The sequence below is a fragment of the Myodes glareolus genome, chromosome 14, assembly GCF_982192425.1.
Source record: "Myodes glareolus chromosome 14, mMyoGla1.1, whole genome shotgun sequence".
Taxonomy (NCBI): domain Eukaryota; kingdom Metazoa; phylum Chordata; class Mammalia; order Rodentia; family Cricetidae; genus Myodes; species Myodes glareolus.
The window spans coordinates 16990971-17014404 of record NC_142039.1 but is presented as its reverse complement, the minus strand read 5'-3'; the positions used below and the strand labels follow the sequence as shown (position 1 = coordinate 17014404).

At 44.3% G+C, this 23434-nt stretch overlaps 1 protein-coding gene across 1 annotated transcript in view; it reads right to left on the bottom strand.

The window, feature by feature from the left end:
- Positions 1-23234, bottom strand: part of Ccdc3 (coiled-coil domain containing 3) — a 97878-nt gene extending 74644 nt beyond the window's left edge. The window contains exons 1-2 of the mRNA XM_085699087.2: positions 22672-23234; positions 19375-19546 (exon numbers count right to left, since the gene is read on the bottom strand). Of these exons, the coding sequence (XP_085555213.1) occupies positions 19375-19546; positions 22672-23045 (546 nt within the window). The 5' untranslated portion in view covers positions 23046-23234. The remainder of the gene's footprint in view (positions 1-19374; positions 19547-22671) is intronic.
- Positions 23235-23434: the final 200 nt, after the last annotated feature.

Here is a 23434-nt window from a genome sequence, read left to right as displayed (position 1 = left end):
TCTCAGTGATCCCCCCTCCAACACTATCCTCAATTCCCCTCCCCCTCCTTCTCTGCCAAATCCTAGCCCCCAACTCCAGAGACTCCCTGCTGGACCAGAGGCCACACTGGCCACCAGAACTGCTGGTAGGGTTCTGCCCATAGACCTCGCTGCTCTCTCAGCACCCCTCCCCCTGCCGCAACACCATCCCCAATCCACCCTCCCATTCTCACTGCTGTGTACTAGCCTCAACCTCGGGCAGAGATTCCCTGCTGGATCAGAGGTCAGGCAAGCCGCCAGAATCCCAGGTAGGCTGCCGCCTCCTACACTCTCAATGCACCCATTATTCTTAATCCTCCCTCCCCTCCTCTTTGCCACTCCCCAGCCCCCTACTCAGGCAGAGACCCCTTGATGGACGAGTTACCAGAAGTCCGGCCCCCAACTCAGATGGAGACCCCTGTTCAACCACAGGTCACACAGGTCAGAAGACCAGAGAGGAAACAAAGCAAACAACCAAGACAAACCCACAAATCGCCTACAAACTCTTGGAAACTGAACAACTAAACTCTCTATTCAATGACTACTGGGTCAAGACTAAAATAAAGAAATAAATTAAGGCTTCCTAGAATTCAATGAAAATGAATGTACAATATAGCAAGACTTACAGGACACACTGAAAGTGGTGCCAAGAGAAAGGTTCATCGCACTAAATGCCTAAGAAATTGGAGAGTTCTCATTCTGGCAACTTAACAGCACACTTGAAAACTCGAGAACAAAAAGAAGTAAGCACACCCAGGAGGAGTGGATGGCAGGAAATAATCAATGGAATAGGAACAAAGAGAGTAATACAAAGAGTTGGTTCTTTGAGAAAAATCAACAAGATAGACAATCCCTTACCAAACTAACTAAAAGACAGAGAATGTCCAAACTAACAAAATCAGAAATGAAAAGGGAGTCATAACAACAGACATGGAGGAAATCCAAAGAATCATTAGGTCATATTTTAAAAACCTATACTGTACCAAATTGGAAAATATAAAAGAAATGAAAATTTTTCTTGATAGATACCACTTACCAAAGCTGAATTAAGATCAGATCAACTTAAATGAACCTATAATGACTAAAGAAATTGAAGCAATCATTAAAAGAGTCACAACCAAAAGAAGCCCAGGTCAAGATGGTTTTAACACAGAATTCTACCAGACTTTCAAAGAAGAATTAAGACAAATATTCCTCAAATTATCCCACAAAATAGAACCAGAAGAAGCACTGATAAATTCATTTTATGAGGACACAGTCACCCTGATACTCAAACCGCAGAAAGATTCAGCAAAGAGAATTACATACCAGTTTCCCTTATGAACATAGATGTAAAAATACTCAACAAAATATTGGCAAACCAAATACAAGAACACATCAAAAAGATTATCCACCATGATCAAGTAGGTTCCATCACAGAGATGCATGGATGGTTCAACATATGAAAATCAATCAATGTAATCCATCACATAAACAAACTGAAAGAAAAAACCCAGGATCATCTCATTAGATGCCAAAAAAAAACTCTTTAACAAACCTAATACCTCTTCATGATAAAAGTCTTGATGAGATTAGAGATACAAAGAACATACCTAAACATAATAAAGATAATTTACAGCAAACTTATAGCCAAAATCAAATTAAATAGAAATTCAAAGCAATTCCACTAAAATCAAGAACAGGACCAGGTTGACCTTCTCTTCGGTGTCTATTCAATATAGTACTTAAAGTTCTCGCTGAAGCAATAAGATGACTGAAGAAGATTAAGAGGATACAAATTGGAAAGGAAGAAGTCCAAGTATTATTTTCTGCAGATAATGATAGTATACATAAGCAACCCCCAAAATTCTACCAGGGAACTTCTACAACTGATAAACACCTTCAGTGAAGTGGCTAGATACTCAAAAACATCAGTAGCCCTCCTATATACAAATGACAAACAGACTGAAAAGAAATTAGGGAAACAACACCCTTCTTAATAACCATAAATAATATAAAATATCTTGGGGTAACTATTAACCAAGCAAGTGAAAAACATGTATTACAATAACTTAAAGTCTTTGAGGAAAGAAATTGAAAAAGGTATCAGAAGATGGAAAGGTCATCCTGTTCATGGATCAGCAGATTTAATATAGTAAAAGTGACAATCTTATCAAAAACAATCTACAGATACAAGTCAATCTCATCAAAATTCCAACCCAAGTCTTTACAGACCTTGAAAGGACAAGATCTTCATTTGGGAAAAAAAAATCCAGACTAGCTTAAAAAAAAATTCCTGAAAAATAAAATAACTTCCAGAGGCATCACCATCCCTGATTTCAGGTTGTACTACAGAGATGTAGTAATAAAAACCACATGGTATTGGCAGAAAAACAAACACATTGATCAATGGAATTAAATTGAAGACCTAGACATAAATCTATATACCTATGGACAAGACACATGATTTTTTTATAAAGCCAGAAATACACAATGGAAAAAAGAAAGTGTCTTCAACAAATGGTGCTGGTCTAATTGGATGTCTGCTTGTAGAAGAATGCAAATAGATCCATATCTATTTGCATTATACAAAACTCAAGTCCAAGGGATTCAAAGACCTCAACACAAAACCAGACATACTGAACCAGACAGAAGAAAAAGTAGGAACTAGCCTTGAACACACTGGCAGAAGAGACAACTGCCCAAACAGAACACCCATAGAGTAGGCCCTAAGATCAACAGTTCACAAACTGGGACCTCATGAAACTGAAAAGTTTCTGTAAAGCTAAGGACACCCTCAACAGAACAAAATGGCAGCCCACGAAATAGGAAAAGATTTTCACTAACTCCACATCCAATAGAGGACTAATATCTAAAATATATAAACTCAAGAAACTAGGTATCAACAAGCCAAATAGTCCAATTAAAAATGGGGTACATATCTAAACAGAGAATTCTCAATAGGGAACTCTCAAAAGGCTGAGAAACACTTAAAGAAATGTCCACCATCCTTTGCCTTCAGTGAAATGTAAATCAAAATGACTTTGAGAATCCATCTAAGATCAGTAGATCTTAGCTACTTGGCTAAAATCAGTAACAGTAGTGATAGTCCATGCTGGAGAGGATGTAGAGCAACAGAAACACTTCCATTGCTGGTGGGTGTGCAAACTTGTACAGCCACTATGGAAGTCAATGTGGCAGTTCCTCAGAAAATTGGGAATCAGTCTACCTCAAGACCCACCCTTTGGCATATAACCGAAAGGTGTTCCATCCTACCACAAGCACACTTGCTCAACTATGTTCATAGCAGTTTTATTCTTAAAAGCCAGAACCTGGAAACAACCTAGATGTACCTTAACTGAAGAATGAAGAAAATGTGATACATCTACACAATGGATTTTTATATTACTCAGCTGTTAAAAAGAAAAGGCATCATAAAATTAGCAGGCAAATGGATCAAACTTGAAAAAAAAATCATCCTGAGTGGGGTAACCCAGACTGTGGAAGAGAAACATGATACGTACTCACTTATATGTGGGCATTAGCTGTTAAGTAAATGATAGTCATACCACAACTCACAGACCCAGAAAGGTTAAGTAATAAGGAGGCTCCAGAGGGGTAGGGACACATGGCTATCCCTAGAAAGGGGAAGCAAAAGAGATTTTGTTGGTGCACTGGGGGTGGGTGGGGATGGGATCATGAGGGATCAGGCAGGGGACTTATGAATGGAGGGAGAAAGTATGTGAAGAGACAACAGAATTGGGGGAGTATTTGGGGATTATGTGAAAACCCAGCACAGTGGAAACTTCCTGGAACCTAAGAAGGTGACCGTAGTAAGGACTACTAATAATGGAGGATACAGAGCACAGAGCCTGAACCAACCATCTTCTATAACTAGGCAAGGTTTCTAGTGGGGGGCTGGGACACTAACCCAGCCACAAAAATCTTTGGCCTACAACCTGTCCTGTCTGCAAGATATGCTGGGGCAATGATGGCTCATAGCTTATAGGAGTGACCAACCAATGACAGGTCTAACTTGAGGCCCAAGCCAGGAGAGGGAGCCCATACCTGACACAGCCTTGATGGCCAGAAATCAGAAACTCAATGGTGCAGAGACCTAGGATAGAACCAAACACACAACTGGAAAAAAATAAAAATAAAAAGTCAATGAAATGATTCCTAATGATATTCTGCTATACTCATAGATGGGTGCCTAGTCCAGTCATCAGCAGAGAGACTTCCTCTATCAGCTGATGGGAGTAGATGCAGAGACCACAGCCAAACATTAGGCAGAGCTTAGGGATCTTTGAGGAAGAGGAAAAGAAAGAATTGTAGAAGATGGAGGAGTCAGGATCAAAAGAAGAACATGGCCCACAAAATCAACCAAGCAGGGCTCTTAGGGACCCACAGAGACTGAAGTGGCAACCATGGAATCAACATGGGTCTTCATTAGGTCCTCTGCAAATATATTGCAGTCATTTAGCTTGGGGTTTTGTGGAATTACTAACAGTGAGAGTTGGGGTATCTCTGACTCTTTTGCCTACTCTTGAGACTCTTATCCTCCTACTGGGTTCATCTAGCCTTGGTATGAGAGTTTGTGCCTAGTCTTACTGCATCTTGTTATATCATGTTCAGTTGATATGCCTGGGAGGCCTGCTCTTTTCTGAAGGGAGACAGAGAAGCAGTGGGTCTGGGAGAGGGAAGAGAGGGGAGTACGAGCAGAGGGAGGAGAGAAGGCAATAGGGATGTATTGTATGGGAGAAGAATAAAAGAAAAAATAATTTTAAGTAACTTCTCTTTCATGTTTTGACCTTTGGTTTTGGACTGCTAGCCTCTAGAATGTGAAAAATAAATTTCTCTTATTTAACCTACTAGACACCAGTACTTTGCTACATCAAAGCGGATAAGGTGGTAAGAAAGAAAATGGCACCCATAAGGAGTGGCACTATTAGGAGGTGTGGCCTTGTTGGAGTAGTGTAGCATTGTTGGAGGAAGTGTGTCACTGTGGGGGTAGTCTTTGGGGTCTCATATATGCTCAAGCTATGCCCAGTACATAGACTCCTTCTGCTGCCTGCAGATCAAGACGTAGAACTCTCAGTTCCTTCTCCAGCACCATGTCTGCCTGCACGCCATGTCCTACCATGATGATACTGGGCTAAGCCTGTAAAAATTAAATGCTTTCCTTTGTAAGAGTTGTCATGGTCATGGAGTCTCTTCACAGCAACAGAAACCCTAACTAAGCAGATGAACACATGCAGCTAACAAGGGGGAAATTGTCAGTTCTACCCAATCTCACCCAGAAAATTCAAGAGGAAGAAATACTTTCTAGCCATTTTGTGAGGCAATGCTACGCTTATATTCTTTGTTAACTATAAGGAAGCAAATCTTTAGATCCCATTTCTTAATCTAAATAGCAATAGGTAGATAGCAGTAAAAACAAGTGGATGGATACAACTCAGTGAAGCTTAGCAACCTTGAGGCCCTTGATTCTATCTCCAATTTTTTCATATGTGCGTGCGCGTGCGCACACACACACACACACACACCCATACACACGCACACACATACACACACACACGTGCGCGCACACACATGTGCACACACACACACACGTGCGTGCACACATACACCAACAAAATGTTAGAGAACTGAATCAAGCAAGATATAAAAACCACGGTTTATTTATCAATGTGTGCTTTGGCATTTATTTTATGACTTTGTGCTTTACCCTTTGCTAATTAAAAGTTTCTGAGAAAAACAAACCGTGGTGGTTTGATTGTGAATGGCCTCCACGGGCTCACATATTTGAATAGAACTTTGGGGGAAGGATTAGGAGATATGGCCTCCTTGGAGGTTTGAAAATCCCATGCCATTCCCAGGTAGCGCTCTCTGCCTCATGGTCGTGTCTCAAGATGTGATTTCTGGGCGCTGCTCCAGTGTTGTGCCTGCTGGCTCTCTGCCAGGCTCCCACCATGCTTGTCATGGGCTCATCCTATGATCAACTGTAAGTCCCAAACAAACCCTCCCTTCTATAAGTTGCCTTGGTCATGGTGTCTTATCACAGCACTAGGAAAGTCGCTAAGACAGAAACTTCCTTATGCCCTGGGCCCCAGTAAAGGTCTTAGACCACAAGTACTTCACTTTTCTTTCCGTCATACCTAGTGGCTGAGAGCAGGCTTCCAGCACAATTTCCCCTTCCCTTTGGCCCTGTGAGGTGAGCTGTCCTCTTTTCCCTGGGAGGTTTAAGTAATTAACTGCATGTGACCCATCATGCATCGTGTTTAGCTGCCTTCTCTATACTCACTTGACTGACACACCTGATACCTTTTCACTCAGCCAGGGATCTCCTCAGACAATGTCTATCAGCTACCTTCATGTCACCATGACCGAGACACCTGACCGAAGCAGTCTAACAAAGGAAACGTTGGCTGCGCCCACCGTTTCAAAGGGATTTCAATCCATTATGGTGGGGAAGGTGTGGCAGAGTGGCTCTGTTCACGACAGCTCAAGTGTAAGGTGGTGGTTGTCCATCCCAGCAGACAGGAAGTAGGGAATACAGTGTGGGTATAAATCTTCAAAAGGTCACCTAGTGACATACTTCGGCCAGCCAGGTCCCCTTCCTAAGGGCTCCATGGTCTCCACAGGAGAATAATAAGCCGGATTCCAAGCATTAACAACATGAATGGAAGACATATCAGATTCAAATCTCTTTTTATTTTTTATTTAATTTTTGGGGGTTTTTTGTTGTTGTTATTATTTTGTTTGTTTTTTTGAGACAGGGTTTCTCTGTAGCTTTGGTGGCTGTCTTGGAACTAGCTCTTGTCAAACGCACAGAGATCTGCCTGACTCTGCCTCCCGAGTGCTGGGGTTAAAGGCGAGCACCACCACTGCCCAGCCAGATTCAAATCTTAACAAAGTTGGTCATAGAAGGAATAAATCTAACTGAGCATGGTGGCACGCACTTTTAATCCCAGCACTTCGGAGGTAGAGGCAGGTGGATCTCTGAGTCTGAAGCCAGCCTGTTCTACAGAGCAAGTTCCAGGGCAACCAGGACTACACAGAAAAACCCTGTTTCAGGGGGTAAGGGAATAAACTAGACACGTGTTAAACAAGAGCCACAGGGGGCATCTGTCATAATACATAAGTTCCCTGTGAGCGGGACATGTGGTCACAGGTCAGACACTTAGACTCTGAGTCATCCTCCAAAGGACGAGATATTTCATAAAAGGCACATTGTAAATGCTGACAGCCAGTCTTGGAGCCCTGTCGGGACAGGGTGAGAATTGACAGCCACTCTTCTAAGGCAGAGATAAAGACTAGCTGTTTAAAATAATTTATTTAATTGTTATTTTGTGTGCATTGATGTTCTGCCTCCGTGCACATCTGTGTGAGGGTGTCAGACCTTGGAGTTATAGACAGTTAGCTGTGAGCTGCCATGTGGATGCTGGGAATTGAACCCAGGTCCTTTGGAAGAGCAGTCAGTGTTCTTAACTGCTGAGCCATCTCTCCAGCCCTCAAGACAAACCTTTCAGTCCCAATTATCTCTCAGATTTGACCATTTCTCTCCACTGCTGTTATCTCTAGCCCAAGTCCAACACTGATCCAGTATCTCTACAGCAAGCGTCCCTCATCTCGCTGAACCACCGGGAATCCCCCTGACCTCTCCAACCCACTCTTGGTCCACTCTTGTCGGTTTAGCTCCCATTACCCTTTCCTTCAAAGGGGCAAAGATTTCCCACTGCTATTGGACAAAGTTGGAATCCTCCATGGATCCATCAAGTCCAGACTTGGCCCAGCTCCTGCCAGAACTCAAGCCTCATCTTCCTCACCCGTATCCATCACAGCACCACAAGGCTCTTTCTCCCCTGTATGCCCTGCTAGCACAGAATCTGTATGCACAGATTCTTCTATTTTGAACTGCTGGCACCCACTTTAGCCTGAATGCCTCTTTACACACTCACCCTTATCTCAGGTGTCAGTTCCTTTGAGAAGGGGTTCTTGTCTCTCAAGCCCAGGTAACATAAGGCCCGGTAGTTGCTTAATTTCTTAAGTCAGAACAACTGTTTCCATTTAAAATTGTACAATGATCATTTGATTGTGACATTTTGATCAATGTGATCTTTTGATTGTGTCCATTGCCAATCAATTATGACATCAGGGCCTTTGGATTTTGCCGAACGTTGAAACTGTAGCATCTCCTACAGTAGCTGCTTCATGGGAGGTACCCAAATATTTGCTAAAGATGAGACACAGGGATGAGTCACGTAAACTTGTTATGTATAATGATGTCAGCACCATTTGTAATGATGTTGTATTAGGAACGACCCAAAAACCCAACAGCAGGAGACTTCATTAAAAATGACATATCATGATACATCCGTACAATGGAATATTGTGTAGCTATTGAAGCCATTTTCAGAGTCATTGATACGGAAAGATCCTCGGAGTCTCTATGTGAATAATGCACAGCACAGCTGAGTGTACACAGCACCCCACCACTCTATCAAAGCAGCAGTAAATAACATGTGTTAAACTGTATTTGCGGCATCTAAACACTCGTTGAATGTTTGTACAAGAAACTAATAACTGTGGCTGTTTGTCTGGGGGTAGGTAGGAACTGGGAATGAGTGTCAAAGAGGAAGCTTTTCTACCGGTATTACTGTCTACTTTCAGATTTGGACTTACAAGAACATGTTATCTGCTTACAGTTTGGTTAACATATTCTTCAACGTGCTCCTGCCCAGAAGTTAGTAAATGCTGATGAATGGAATTCACCTTTATCCATTCCCATCACCAATGTGTACTCCCTTTACTCTTCTCACCAGTCAAGGGAGTTGGGTGGGGATTAGCAGACACCAATCCCAGCAGGCCTTAGGAGTTACAGTTCCCCGGGGAGTAACAGAAAACCTTTTTTAGTTGTATACATGTATGTGTTGGGGAAGGAGGGGGAAACATGAGCATGGGTGCCCATGCAGGCTATAAGCAAGCCCTGAACCCCTGGAGCTGGGGTTACAGGTGGCTGTGAACTGCCTGACATGGATGCTGAGAACTGAGCTCTGGTCCCTTGAAAGAGAGGTAATGTGGTCTTCACCACTGAGCATTTATCTCTCCAGCCCCAGATAGCTGGTTTGCTGATTTGTAAAAAATTCCATGTTTGAAGACTTTGAAATGACTACAGCCATGACGAACCCCTGAACTGTCCTTTATAGTTTACAAAGTGCATCGGACGCGCACTCTAGTGTAGCAGCCTTAGTTTCTGTGGGTCTCATTTCCTAGGTGAGCAAACTTCAGTTATGAGAAACAAAAGGACCTGCCCAGGGTCATTCCTCCCGACACAGCAGAGCCCTCCGGATCTGAGGAGGAGTTGACATTCCTTCTGAAGCAGCTGGAGTGAGAGAGCTCCTTCCCAACTCCAAACAAGGAGAGGAGACCATGGCGGCAGCCTGACCTTCACAGGTTTTATTTTAATCCCATGACATTTTATGACAGACTGATGTAAGTGGGGTCAGGCTAGGTCTTGAGCCTAGGGGATAGTACTGGCAGAAGAGAGAAAATATCCAACTCCTGTTTTGACTGTTACACTTGCCCAAGCAGGAGAAAAAGGGAGAAAGGAAAAATGTTCTTGGCTGGAATGCAGAGGATCCTGCCAGTAAAGACTCTGGTTGCCAAAGACACCCCTCCCCCAGCCCCATTAACACCGTGACACCAAAGGACAGGCACTGAACACTTGAGGACAGGACTGATGCCTTGGCAACTTTTGAAAGCAAAATTGTGTTTCTATGAACTAAGGGGTGGGTGAGATATTTAAAAGTGAAGTACTGGGAAGGAACCAGAGTGTGGGAGGGTTTTACTCCTAACAACTGAGTTGGATGGCACCCTGGGGGTGTGCTGCACAAAAGCATCCCCGTGTAAGATTTTCCTACTGTCCCAGCCCTTCCCCTCCAGATCACCTCCCCAAGTCAAAAGACCTGTCCATGAAGAGAATGAAGTGTGTCCTTCCTGGGTGGAGTCTAGGTCTCCTGTCCAGGCAACAAGGAAGTTGGAGAGCAACACCATCGACGACAAAAAGCATAAGCGCTTGCTACACACCTACAAGATTCATTCCCTAAGCCACTGTGAGAACAACAAAGTTCAGGGCCACCCACAACTTCCCTGGGAACACAGGAGTGAGGGACTCATGAGTTCTCATTAACAAAAGCTTCTCCTCCCTCTGCCAGCACTCATTCCTACTTGGGGGAAAGGTGACTAAACAGCAGTTTTGAGCCTTCCTTGGGTTGAGAAGAAACGGGTAAGTTTTCTGAGACTATAGGCATGCTTACCCTGGAGGGAAAAGATAGCTGGAGGCTTGCCTGCCCATAGGAAAAGGCAAGTGAGTGCTATAGTTTGTTTGCTTGTCTGTTTGGTTTTGTTGTTTGTTTTGGTTTGTTTTTGAAGGAGGAAGGAACTGTCATTAGGTCTTCCGGCAACTCTTTGTCCACACACAATCATTTGAATCGCTCCACATCACAGAAAAGACTGCAAGCTTTACCATAAAATTTTTTAAAGTAAATATAAAGTTAAATTTGTGTGTTTCTGTGTGTGTGTGTGTGTGTGTGTGTGTGTGTGTGTGTGTGTATGTGTGTTACAGTTTGCTTATAGGGGTCTGAAGATGACTGTTGTGGGATATTTGTATACTGTGTGAAGATGTATCACTGTGATTGGTTTTATAAAGAGCTAGGCAGGCAAAGGTTAGGTGGAATTTCTGGGCTCAGAGAGGACTCTGGGGAAAAGAAAGGTGGAGTTGCCAGCCAGGCACAGAGAGGAAACAAGAGGTACAAGATGGAAGAGAGATAATGTCATGTGGCAGGACATAGATTAATACAAATGAGTTCATTTAAGTCAAAAGAGCTAGTTAGGAATAAGCCTAAGCTATATAGGCTGAGCTTTCATAATTAATAAGAAGTGTCAATGTCATCATTTGGGAGCTGGCTAGTGGGACATGGCCTCTTAAAGGAGCCATGCCTTTAAGAGGCCATGCTGTACAGCTGAGCACTTGAGCGGCCAGAAGTGGGTACAAACTCCTGCTTCAAGCAAATATAACAAATTACCAGAACTGGGGCAGGTAAATATGGGTCTGTGCTCTTACCCACAGACACGAGACTGGGCTCTGTGGAACGGAGCGGGGCAGAGTCAACCACCAGTGGACCATATGCTAAGCAGAGCTACACAGCATAGCCTAGTAGTTTAATATCTAGCTCACATGGTCAGAGGAGGCTGCAGACTTGCAAAAAAAAAAAAAAAAAGAAAAGAAAAAGAAAGAAAGAAAAGCTAGGTGCAGGCTGGCATGACCTCTGAACAGGTTACAGTGTGTTTTAAAATGTGCCTAGGTGCCAAAGAAAGAAAAAGAAAATGGGTATAGATAGTCATAGAAAAATTAGTTTAAAAATAATGAAGTCTTTAAAGAAAAATTAATATAAAAATAAGCCACATAAAGATGAAAATACACAGGGCATCTGGAAACTGTATGGTGTTTTCTTGACTTTGAATTTTTTGATTGCTGATGAACCAATGACAGTTGCTAAGAAACAATGAATTATGAAAGGAATTGCTAAATTAAATCAGCCTATATACTTTAAAGATTCTTGACTTCACAATGGAAGTTTGGAAATGTGTTGCACTGGGGGAAAGGTTGTGCTTTTGTTTCCAGAGGAAACAAAAAGTTATAGATTCCTTAAAAGCTAATAGAGAACAGATTTTAGTGGGGAAGACCTCCTGAGGATCTTGGCTACAGATGTGAGGGAGAAAATCAGGAATGACTACAAGACAGGTAATGTGCCTGCTGATCCTTCTGTGTGGGAACAGCTCTGAGACTGGATGAGACATGATAAATCTTGTTGGTTACAGAGTCTTTATGACTTATTACATGCCATCCTTTCATAGAGCATGAATAGGGGCTTGGCTATACAGTCCAAACAAACTTATAAAGCTGGCAGGTGTCTTTTATCTGCTCAAATATGAAACAGAAAATCATCTTTAGTTAACTTGTACACACTGCATATTCCAAATTTGTGCTAATGCAGAGACATATGTTACCTTTAAAAGTTTTCTGTGTCTTCAGAACATAAGGACCAGATTCCAATGAAGACAAGAAACTCGGGTAATCCAGCCTCACAGAATGCCTCTGTTGCAGTTTCCTCGAAATTCTGCATATAGAACAACTTCAAAGCTGCTAGCTGAGATGGTCCAGCCTCACAGACTACTCCAGCCAAGTTCTACACTTTTCTATCACACAAAGACTAAACAAAAAATAATACAGCTAGCTTTCCCAGAATTTGATCATTATTCCAATTTTCTCAGGGACCCCTTAACGATACTGTTGTTCCAAGACAACAGGAAATAATTTTAAGGACATGACAGCCACATTCCCAAGAGGTGGGTTGGATGATTTTGGTCATTCAGTGGGCTATGGATGTTTGTCATCATTTAGGAGAGTTGGCTACAAGTTGTTATTGGTCATAGTCGGAAAGGAAATTAAACCAAGGTTATTAAATTCAGGAATCTCATCATGAAAAGAGAAAGTGCAATATAGAATGATGGGGTAAAGGGGCAAATTGTTGGGTCTACTTTTGAACAACCACTAGTCTCAAATATTTTTATGTTGGTATGGATTTTTATATATTGATACACATCAAAGAACCTTCATATAGAGTTTTATTTCAATGTAGCAAAGTTAGTCATTTGGGCAAGAAACTGCCCTTGCCTCAACTGCTTACAGTTGCAGTCCAAACTGAACAAGTCAGACACAAAAGGAGTCAACTGCTGAACTTTGCCAAGACAAGGTAGGAAGTCCTTCAAAATTCCTGCATCACAGAAAAGTCTGTCAGATATTCTAGTCCTGTAGGTTAAAGATGGATGCAGAACACTGCAGAGGAATCTTGGGTGACTGTCCAGGCATTCAGCTGTCTTTGTGGTTCCTACAGTTTTGGAATTTGTTTGCTCTGCACTTACTGTTTACTCAGGTAATGGTATATCCTTCTTGGGTCTCTGGTAGGGGTTGAAGATGAGATAGTTTTAGTTTTCCTTGTTACCAAATTCAGAAAAGAAACTCACAAAAGAGGTATAAAGTGTGTAAAGTTGGGAAAGATAAAAACTTAAATTGTTTATCCAAGAAAATGTTTTGAGGTCTAAAAAGGTAGTTTTAGGATGGTAATACAAGTTAGGACAGAAAGTGAATTAGATATAAAACTTTGGACTCATCAAGATAAGATAGATAATAGAATATTTTTTCCAAATTTTCCAAATACAAATGAACTGGGCATTGTGAATAAAATTCTTACTTGATAATTGTTCTTATTATATATAATTTTGCTGTATTAGAGTTAAAACCTTTCTGTTTTATTTAAACGAAAAGGGGAAAATGTTGTGAGATATTTGTGCACTGCATGAAAATGTGTCACTGTGATTAGTTTAATGAAGAGTTGAACGGCCAATAGCTAGGCAGGAAGAGGTTAGGTAGGACTTGTGGGGACAGAGAGAACCTTGGGAAAAGAAAGGCAGAGTCATCAGCCAGGCATGGAGATAAAACAAGAGGTACAAAATGGAAGAGAGGTAATGCCACATGGCAAAATGTAGATTAATATAAAAGGGTTAATTTAAGTTTCAAGAGCTAGTTAGGAACAAGCCTAAGCTATAGGCCAAACTTTCATAATTATTAAGAAGCCTCTGTGTCACTATCTGGGGCTGGTGGGACAGAAAAAAACTCACTACAGATGGCCTTCAAGTGTCAGCTTTTCCCTCCCACATTGTTTGAGACAGGGCCTATCTGCACTGAGCATTCCACTCTAGCTGACTGAAGAGTCTGTAAGAATTCTGTTTCTGCCTCCCATTTCTCATTAGGTGTGTGCTGGTATTGCAGATACCTGCCCTACTGCATCCAGCTTGTATGCGGGTTCTGGGGGTCCCAACTCAGGCCATTAGGTTTGTGTAATATTGAGATGAGATCATGTCCTTCTCTGTTACTCTATGTGGTATAAAACCGTGGTTTATCAATGTGCGGGTTGCCCTATGAGACTCCATTTTCAAGCAGATTTTTTTTACTCTATTTTGAGAAAGTATGACTGCAACCCCTGGTAACCCACAAATCGTACACCTGCCAAGTACCACCTATTCAACTGACTGATAAATGACTGGAAATAAAGAGGGAGCCACCTTATACATTTATTGGAGTGAGTTGAGAGTGTGGGGGCATATGAGTATATCAAAATCCTATCAGGGAAACCAAACCTAAGAACTTATTAGACAAACCAGGCAAAAACAAAAAGTTATAACAGAGTATAACTCCCATAAAGTGGTAGATACCTAACATTTTGATTGTACGTTGTCACACCAACCTATCACCTGATGGCTAGTATGTACATGGAAGATCAACAAGCAGAGAACTCCCCAACTGTCCCTGGAGCTTCAGCTCCACCAGGGTCCCCTCTGTTGACTCAGCCTACATATCTGCCTGCACATACACCCATGTGAACCCGAACCTGAAACAGCACATGCTGGTTTTTGTCAACTTGCCACAAATTCAAGTCATTTAGATAGAAAGAACCTTCATTTAGAATATGTTATGAACAGATCGCCTGCAGGCAGGTCTGTGAGGTATTCTCTTGATTAGTGATTGATGAAGGAGGGCCCAGGCCACTGTGGGGGAAAGCCATACTGGAGCAGGTGGTCTTGAGTGGTTAAAGAGGTCAGGCTGAGTAAGTCATGAGGAGCACGGCACTGAGCACCGTTCCTCGTCTGTGGCCTCTGCTGCAGTTCCTGCCTCCAGGTTCCTGCCCTGACCTTTCTTCGTGCTGAACTGTGAGCTATAGGATGAAATAAACACTTTGATCTCCAAGTTGTTTTGGTCATGGTCTTTACTGCAGCAATGTAAACCAAATTACAAATTAGGTTAATGCAGTTTCCTGCTCTTGGACCTGGGTTCAGGCATTCACGACATGAGTGAACCCTGTAGCCTTGCTCTCCAACCCTGACTTCAGCCACCTCCCAGCTGATCTGGCTTGCATCTCATCAATATAGACTCCAACTTACATCTGAAATTTTTCATACTCTCCTGCAGCCTCTTTAGTTTGTATCCTTTTTGTAAACTGCATATGTGCATATATACTTATTGTGTGTGATGTGTGATGTGGGCGTTAATTAAGATTGGAATAAAAGAACCTACATTTACCTCAGCCAGATTACCAGGATAATCTTTCAAGTTGCTGTCATTGCAACCTCTGGGCCTTGAGAATGTCTTGTTCCCAGTAAACTGTGACATTGTAGAAAGACACAAACATGTTCCTCAGTGTCTCTGACTAGCATGCTCACAACAGGCAGCACGTGCTTTTGCCCACACAGCCATCCCCCCAGCCCTTAGGGAAAATGGTAAAAGAATGAACTGTTAGGGGTGGTGGCACATGGCTTCAACTCCAGCACTTAGGAGGCTGACCTGGGAGGATTGAGAATTTGAGACTTCCTGGGCTATAGGGCAAGTTAAAGATCAGTCAGAGGATACACAACGTGAGACCCTAGTGCTCACACACATGCAGGTGCTTACACACACACACACACACACATGATAGATAGATAGATAGATAGATAGATAGATAGACAGACAGACAGACAGACAGACAGACAGACAGATAATCTGATGTGGTCCCTTTCAAAGAGGGCAGGGAGTGAAAATGGAATGAACGAATGGGTCTGGGAAATTGAGAGTGCCCCAAATCAAACCTTTAAATTTACTACCCATCAGAACAGCATTTTGGGATGATTATCATCCCCCTCTTCAGATTTTGGGACTTCATCCATGTGTCATTCCTCCACACGCCATTACCCAAGAGGTCAGGGTGACTAAAGAGAAAAGGCAGTCTCCCCAAGATCAGCGTCCGACCCACGGAAACAGGCCTGCTCCACACTGACATCACTCCCCATGGTCCTATTGTTCTCGTCCCCTGTTTTAATGCTGGAAAATGTAATTCCAAACAAATGTGAGCAAAGGACTAATAAGTTATGCAGCTGAAGAGGTTTAGAGCTAAAGCCCCTTAAGCTGTTTTTGGAATAATATTTGATCTCTTGACATAAATCTAGTGCTATTGTGGGTTCTATACATATGCAAAGCCCCCACAAAATAAGCCAGAACTAAACTGATTACATTCCCAATCGAATAGGTGAAACTCAAGTTTGGGATTCTGAGGCTGTGATGTGCTCCATCCAATGCAATGTGGAAGAGTGAACAGTAAAGACAGGAAGGGAGAAGCAAGGGCGGGAGATGGCTCCATGGGTAAAAGAGCTTGTTCATATGCAGGAGGACCTGAGTTCGAATCTCCAGTACCGGTGTAAGCAACTAAGCAGGGTCATGCAATCCCTAACTCCCAGTGCTGTGAAGGGCAGCTATAGGAAAACCATTCAGGCTTGCTGGCTGCCAGTCTAATTCCAAGTTCAATGAGAGATGCTGCCTCAAGTGAATAATGCAGAGGACAAACAAAGCAAGACATTCAAGCATACATACGTGCACACACATACACACACACTCGCACGCACACAGGCAAACAGGACTAGAGAGAACTCAGTTGGTAAGGTGCTTATGAACGCAGCAAGACCCAAATTCTATCCCCAAGAACCCACATAGAAAAGCCAGGCGTGGTGGCACAGCCCTCTAATCCCAGCACAGTAGAGGCAGAGATGGCAGGGACCTTTGGAGCTGGATGGCCAACAGACCTGGCCTGTTGAGTGACATCCAGATCAATAATAGACCCTTGTCTGGAAATAAAAAAAAGAGCCCAGCAGATGGTGGTACCCACAGTGGTTTAAAGGAGAATGGTTCCCCACTGGCTCACGTTTGAATACTTGGTTCCCAGCTGGTGGAATGGTTTAAAGGATCAAGAGGTGTGGTTTTTGTTGGAGGAAGTGCATCACTAGGGGTAGGCTTGGAGGGTTCAAAAGACTGGCACCATTTCCAGTTCTCTCAGTCTCCTGCTTTCGTATCAAGGTAACCATCAGCTGTTCTTCCCACCATTCTTTGTCTCACCATAGAGGACTGTAACCCTCTGGAACCGGAAACTCAATTAAACGCTTTCTTTCGTAAATTGCCTCAGTCATGGTGTGTCAACATAGCAAGAGAAAACTAACACTGGGACTAAGGAACAAAACCAGAAGTCTTCTGGCCTCCACGTATCTGCACACACATATGCAAACACATCAGTACACACAGGTATCTGCACACACAATCAGGGAAGAGGGAAAGAGAAGGAAACGAAGTTCTCAGTACAGTGCTGTAACAAGACGCAGGGCAAAGTCTCAGAAAGCGGGAAAGACAGGCAAGGAGACCCTAGACTGCATGAGATATCTCAGGCAGGAAGCTCTTGACAGTGGGAACAGATGAATATATAACTTTGACCAGACAACTCTGTGAGAGTAAGAGAGAGGTTCTGGGGGCTGGGGCCCTGGGATTGAAGATGATGATGTTTCTAGAACAAGGCAGCTACCCTAGACTAAGCCACAAGCAAAGACAAATAATGCCTCTCAAACTCTCTACACTCAACGAGAAAGGAAGAAGCCACCAGATACAACCAGGGTGATTCTTTAAACCATAAAATAGGGTCATTGCTTGATTTGACATCCACATCAGAAGTCGGTCACATAACTAACTGCAAATCTATTTTGGATAGAGGGTGATGGACCCGGCAGTACACAGGCCTGATCTGATTTAATCTTTCTATATTATCTGCGCCATTGTGGTACCTCCATTGTTTGGGGAAAGTGATAAGCCCTAAAATGTCCCCCTAACTGGCATTTAGCTCAGATTGGAAGAGTTCTTTATATTTCCACACTCAAAGTAATCTTAACCTTTACTACAGCCACTTGGTCTACCCTGTAAGTCTTAAAGGGAATATCACTTTTAAAATCATGGAGTTTAAAACTCATGGGGGCTGGAGAGGTGGCTCAGCAAGGAAGAGCTCTGGCTGCTCTTCCAGAGGACCTGGGTTTGATCCCAAGGACCAACACGGCAGCTCACAACCATCCATAACTCCGGTTCCTGGGGATCAACAACCTCTTATAACTTCCCCAGGCACAAAGCATGTGTGAGGTGTACATGTATACACGCAGGCCAAAAAAACCCACACACGTAAAATAAATCCAAAAGAAAAATTTAAGCATGGAGTGTTAGCTCTGGTAGAAATCTCTTATTTCTTTTCCTTTTCCTCCAAGACAATTCTTCAGAGCAGTGGTTCTCAGCTTTCCTAATGGTATGACTGTCATGGTCTGCTCTGTCCCTTTAAGAGACAAGCCACACCCACTCTCTCCTCCATCTACAGAAGCAAGTTGATCTTCAGCTTCCAGCCTGAATCCCTTCTCTTTTCTGCCTCTCCCCTCAAGAGGCAGCTTCTGCCTAGCTCCATTCTCCTACTTCTCCCCTTCGCACCCCGCCCCCATCTCTCTCTGTGTTTCTCTCTACTCTTTCCTCCTCTTCCCTTACCCCTTCTCTCCTTCCCTTCCATAACCCATTAAATAAATATCCAACCTCACTCTGCATGGTGTGCCCATCCATGTCTCTGTCTCTCGCCTGCCACGTGGCTCCCTGTTGGGGATCAGCTGCCTTCTGAGACCTGCCGCGTGGTCTCGTGGTGTGCCCATCTGTCTGTCTCTCCCCGTGGAACTCGCTGCCTCTTGTGGCCCACTGTAGCCACTTGGGAACTGCACTGTCCCTGCCTAAGACTGGCTGCTATCAGGACCCACTGCCTGCCCCAACTCAGGGACCTGCGGTGTGGTCTCATGACCTGCTGCCTGCTTGCAGCGACTCGGGAACCTGCAGCATTTTACTTAATCCATTACAGTGACCCTTTAATACAGTTCTTCATGTTATGGTGACCCCCCCACCATAAAATTATTTCACTGGTCCTCCCTAACTGTAATTTTGCTAGCATTATGAATAATAATGTAAATATCTGATATACACCCAAAGGGATGGTGACTCACAGATTGACAACCATTGCCTTAGAGCAGTATAGCCATAATGGCTTACAGGCATTGAACACTTAACTCTTGAACACTATGCCAAGAGATTTGCATATTTAAATCAAATGAGTGCAGCATGGGTGTGACTTCCCTCTCCTTTTTGCAGAAGGGGAACCTGAGACACATGTACCTCCTTCCCATCTTGCTCCTACTTTGTGAAGAACTCCTTATCAACCACTAAATCCCAGGCATCCAGTGCCTAAGAGCAGCATTCTTTCTCAGCCGGGAGGGAGATGGGGGGATGCATAATTTAAAGAGGACTCTCAACACCATTGATCATGACGTTCCTGGAAGATATGGCTACACTCTTGTTTTGTCGAGGCCCAGGCTCCAGCCTGCTCTTACCCTGTTGTCTTCCTGGATCTCCCAGTCGCTCGAGGTCATCAGCTGCTGCCCTTGGGAGCAATTAGCAAACTGGAAGAGACTGGAAAACATCCTTCTGTTTTCCTGTGTGTCTGGGAAGATGGCATCTTGGAAATTGACTCCATGAGGCAAGAGATTGTAATTTTCATCCATCCTAAAGGGGGTGGGGTCAAAGCAGAGAGACAAGGGAGGTTATTGGAGGTGGGTCAGCTTCAGTCCGGTTTACAAAGGACAGAGATGACCTTGCTAACTTCATCATGAAATCTGCAATGGTTTCCAGGAAGAGACCCCACAGTTAGCACTTTTGTTTTCCACTTTTCGTTAGTTGAGTCTATCTTTAAGGTTTTCTGAAGAATGGAGTCTAGACAAAGGGGAAGGGAGAGATGTGCGTTCATGCCTGTGTCTATTTCCCAAGTGCCCCAGGATTTTCCTTCTCCTATGGTTCCTTACTTCCTGGTGAGAAGGCAGCCAGTTATAATGTGACCTGGATTCAAGTCTCGCTGTTACATTCAAAGTTTTTTCTTTAAGTACCATCGTCTTCCAGTCTGCTACAAGAGGATTATAGCAGAACCTACTTTTCTAGTATTACCATGGGGACTGCACTGGAAAAATGTAAACAGGGCTGGAGATGTGATGTGGCTCAGTGAGTATGGGCACTTTCTGATCAAGTGTGAGGACCCAAAATTGAATTCCTAGCACCCACATAAAAAGATAGTCATGGCTGTTCCTGCCGGTAACATCAGCACTGGAAGACAGAGACAGGCAGATCCTGAGAACCTACTAGCCCAGCCTAGCCCAAACAGTGAGCTTCCAGGTCAGTGAGAGACCCTGACTCAATGCAATAAAGTGGAGGGCGATAGAGGAAGGCACCAACATCTTCCTCTGGTCTTTGCATGTGCACACACTCCTATGCATGTACCACATACACATATACACTCATCCAACACACACAAATAGAATGAAGTACTTGGCACAGAGTGCATGCAAGTATACAAATAACAGTCGATGTTTTTACATGCTCTGGTGTAAAGTGCTTGCTAGAAATAGAAATCAGGGCTGGGGAGATGGCTCAGGGGTTAAGAGCACTGGCTGCTCTTCCAGAGGTCCCAAGTTCAATTCTCAGCAACCACATGCAGCTCACAACCATCTGTAATGAGATCTTGTGCCCTCTTCTGGCATGTAGGCACATACGCAAAACACTCATATATAAAATATAAAATGTAAATAAATAAATAAAGCAAACTTAACCAAAGAAGGAAATAATTTTTTTAAAAAAGTAAGAAAAAAATAGAAATCAGAAAAAAGGGGTGAGAATTTTAATGCAAGTGTTGCAGTTTGAATTTGGAATGTTCCTCCTCCTCTCAGTTTTATGTGCTCAACCTTGGTACCCAACTGGGGTGGGAGGCTGCGGAAGTTTCCAAAGGAAATAAGTCACTGGGAGGATGCCTTTGGGTCTACATCCTACCACAGCCCCTTCCTGTATTCATTCTCTGCTTCCTGTTTGCCATGAGGTGAACAGCCTTCGCCCCATGCACCACCACAGCCACCTGCCCAAGTGTACAGAGCCACACAGTAAAGGAATGAGCCCTCTGAAATGAGCCGAAATAAATGCCCCATTCCTTTCCATTTGCCAGCCACAGTGAGTGAGCAAGAGACAGGGGGAGAAGCCAGATCAACTGAGGAGGGATGCATTGTATGAAGTTGTTAACCTACTTCAAGGCAAGAGAGCCCTATGAAAGACAACCTGTCACCATATCGTGTGACTGCTGGTCTGTCTTAACTTTCTGTAATTGAGTCATCGCAAACGATGACAGCATTGACGGTCCACGGCACAGTCACTGAACCCCTTTGTGATTTAAAAAGAAAATGAAAAAAAGCAAAAAAAAAAATCCAACATCGTCTAGTCAGTTCTTGAGCTTTTTAATCCAGTGGAAAATAAAGCGCTGTCAAGTTGTGTTACAGTTGGGCTCTCAGTGTTTTCCCTAAATAAAAACATGAAAAGACTGAGTTGGATTTCTGGATCAAGAAAGGCGCTCACACAGCCCTGGCTGACTTTATTTAGAAACTATACTTTCCAGACAATTAAAAAAAAAAAAATCAACCTAATCTGGCTAAGCTCCTCAAGCCAACACAGAGCAGAACACGCATTCTAAACTTAGCCCGCCTTCAATATGGAAAGCACATGTGGCTCTGAGCTTCAGGACATCCCTCTGCGGAACTTACTGTTTTCTTTCTCAGAGCTTCCAAAATCTGAATCTGAAGCCCCTGCTCAGAATCATTCCCCAGAGCCTTGGAGCTGTTTTACAATTGGCAAAACTGCGACGGTCGCTGATCATACAGCTTTGGATTGAATCACCAACTGTTCGAAAACCTGGCTAAGATTCTATGCCCGTGTCTCTCGCCATTGTTCTATAGCCATCTTAATTGATTTATAATCATGAACTTGAGGAGTCACCTACTGTTTTCTACCTGCGATTTGGGCAGAATTCGGTAGTCAATAAAAATGAACTGAATTTGGGGACATACATTTCCTGCTGATCTTAGGCCAACCTCCGTGGAACTTCACAAGGCTGATTTTGTATACAAGGGACCACCTGCCTGGTGCCCCTCTGCAGTGACCTGGAGTTTTTACCTTTCCCCTAAGGCTCTGCCAATGTGAGCTACCTGGCAGGCGGTATGCGAGAGGAACAAGACAGTAACGCTGCCTTCTGGCACTGAAGTGTGTAGAAAAGAGAGAGCGGATGCACGTTAAACAACAGGACTTTCCCGGGAGTGCTCCCATCAGTATCTGTCTCTCTCTTTTAGCCAGATGGGAAATGGAGGAGGGGAACGGTGTGAGAGTCGGAGTCTGAGAGAAGTGTTTGGCTCAAAACTCACGCTTGAGAAGTTCAAAGCCAAGATCCCAACAACTGATTCCAAAGGCCATCTTCCTCAATACATCAAATGGACGGTTGGAAAGCACTTTTCGAGCTGCGTGTGGTAGCTTGAGCCGGTAATCCCAGCACTCAGAGGCTGAGGCAGGAAGATCACCGAAGTAAAAAAACAAAACCCTGTCTCATAAACAAAGCTACTTTAACCTTTTTGCCCCTAGCACCCTCCTGTGCGCATGACTCCAAAATCGTCTCCGAATCTCATCCTCAGCCAAGGGAGGTCAGTATCTTCATTGAGGACACAGCAAGAGAGAATGCAAAGAGTCTAAGGTATGTTCTATTTTGGCAAAAAGCGGGCCCCGGGCTGTCCTGGCCTGCTGCAGGTAGCCCGCAGAGGGGCCAGGCTCACCTGACAAAGAAGAAATAGGAGTAGTCCTGGACCACCGTGTGCGAGTGACAGGAGAAGTAGCCAAGACCTGTAAGATTGAGCCGGGAGCCGGCGGGCACCTCCAGCATACTGCCCCACGCCTGGTCACACAGCATCTCCACCTCGGCGGAATAGAAGAGCCCTCCCTCTTCAGCTTGGTACTGCCACGGCAGGTAGTTGTAGAGGCCGGGCACCTCAGGGTGCAGCGCCAGCACCTTGGCATACACGATGGTCTCGGCCAGCTCTGCTCGGCAGCCCTCGCTCAGGGGTCGCCACTCCGACGGCAGCTGGCAGGCGTGCGCGGGCGCCGGGCGGGCGGCGAGGCAGAGCGCGGCGAGCAGCAGCGGGAGCGGCATGCCGGCAGCTACGCTCTAGCCCGGGCGCATGGCCCGCTCGGGTGCCGGGGAAGGCGGGGAGCCGGGGAGCCCGCAGCGCCTGCCCGACCCCGGGAACTACGGCCTGAGCGCTCGGCTGCGCGAGCTCCGAGGAGCTGGTTGCTCTGTGGCCAGATCACCATGTCCCGGCCTTCGCCCCTCCACGCTTAAGAAGGGTCGCGAGGACGCGACGGGACGGGCGGGGACTGGGGCGTGGACGGCGGCAGGGGCGGGGAGTAGGCTCTGCAACCCGGCCTTGCAGGGCTCCCGGAGGAGGGTACCGACCCAGGCGTCCTGGGACTCCCGGGTGGCGGCGGGACAAGTGAACTGAGTCTTGACCACACGACTCAGTTGGCTTGTAGTGCATCTCT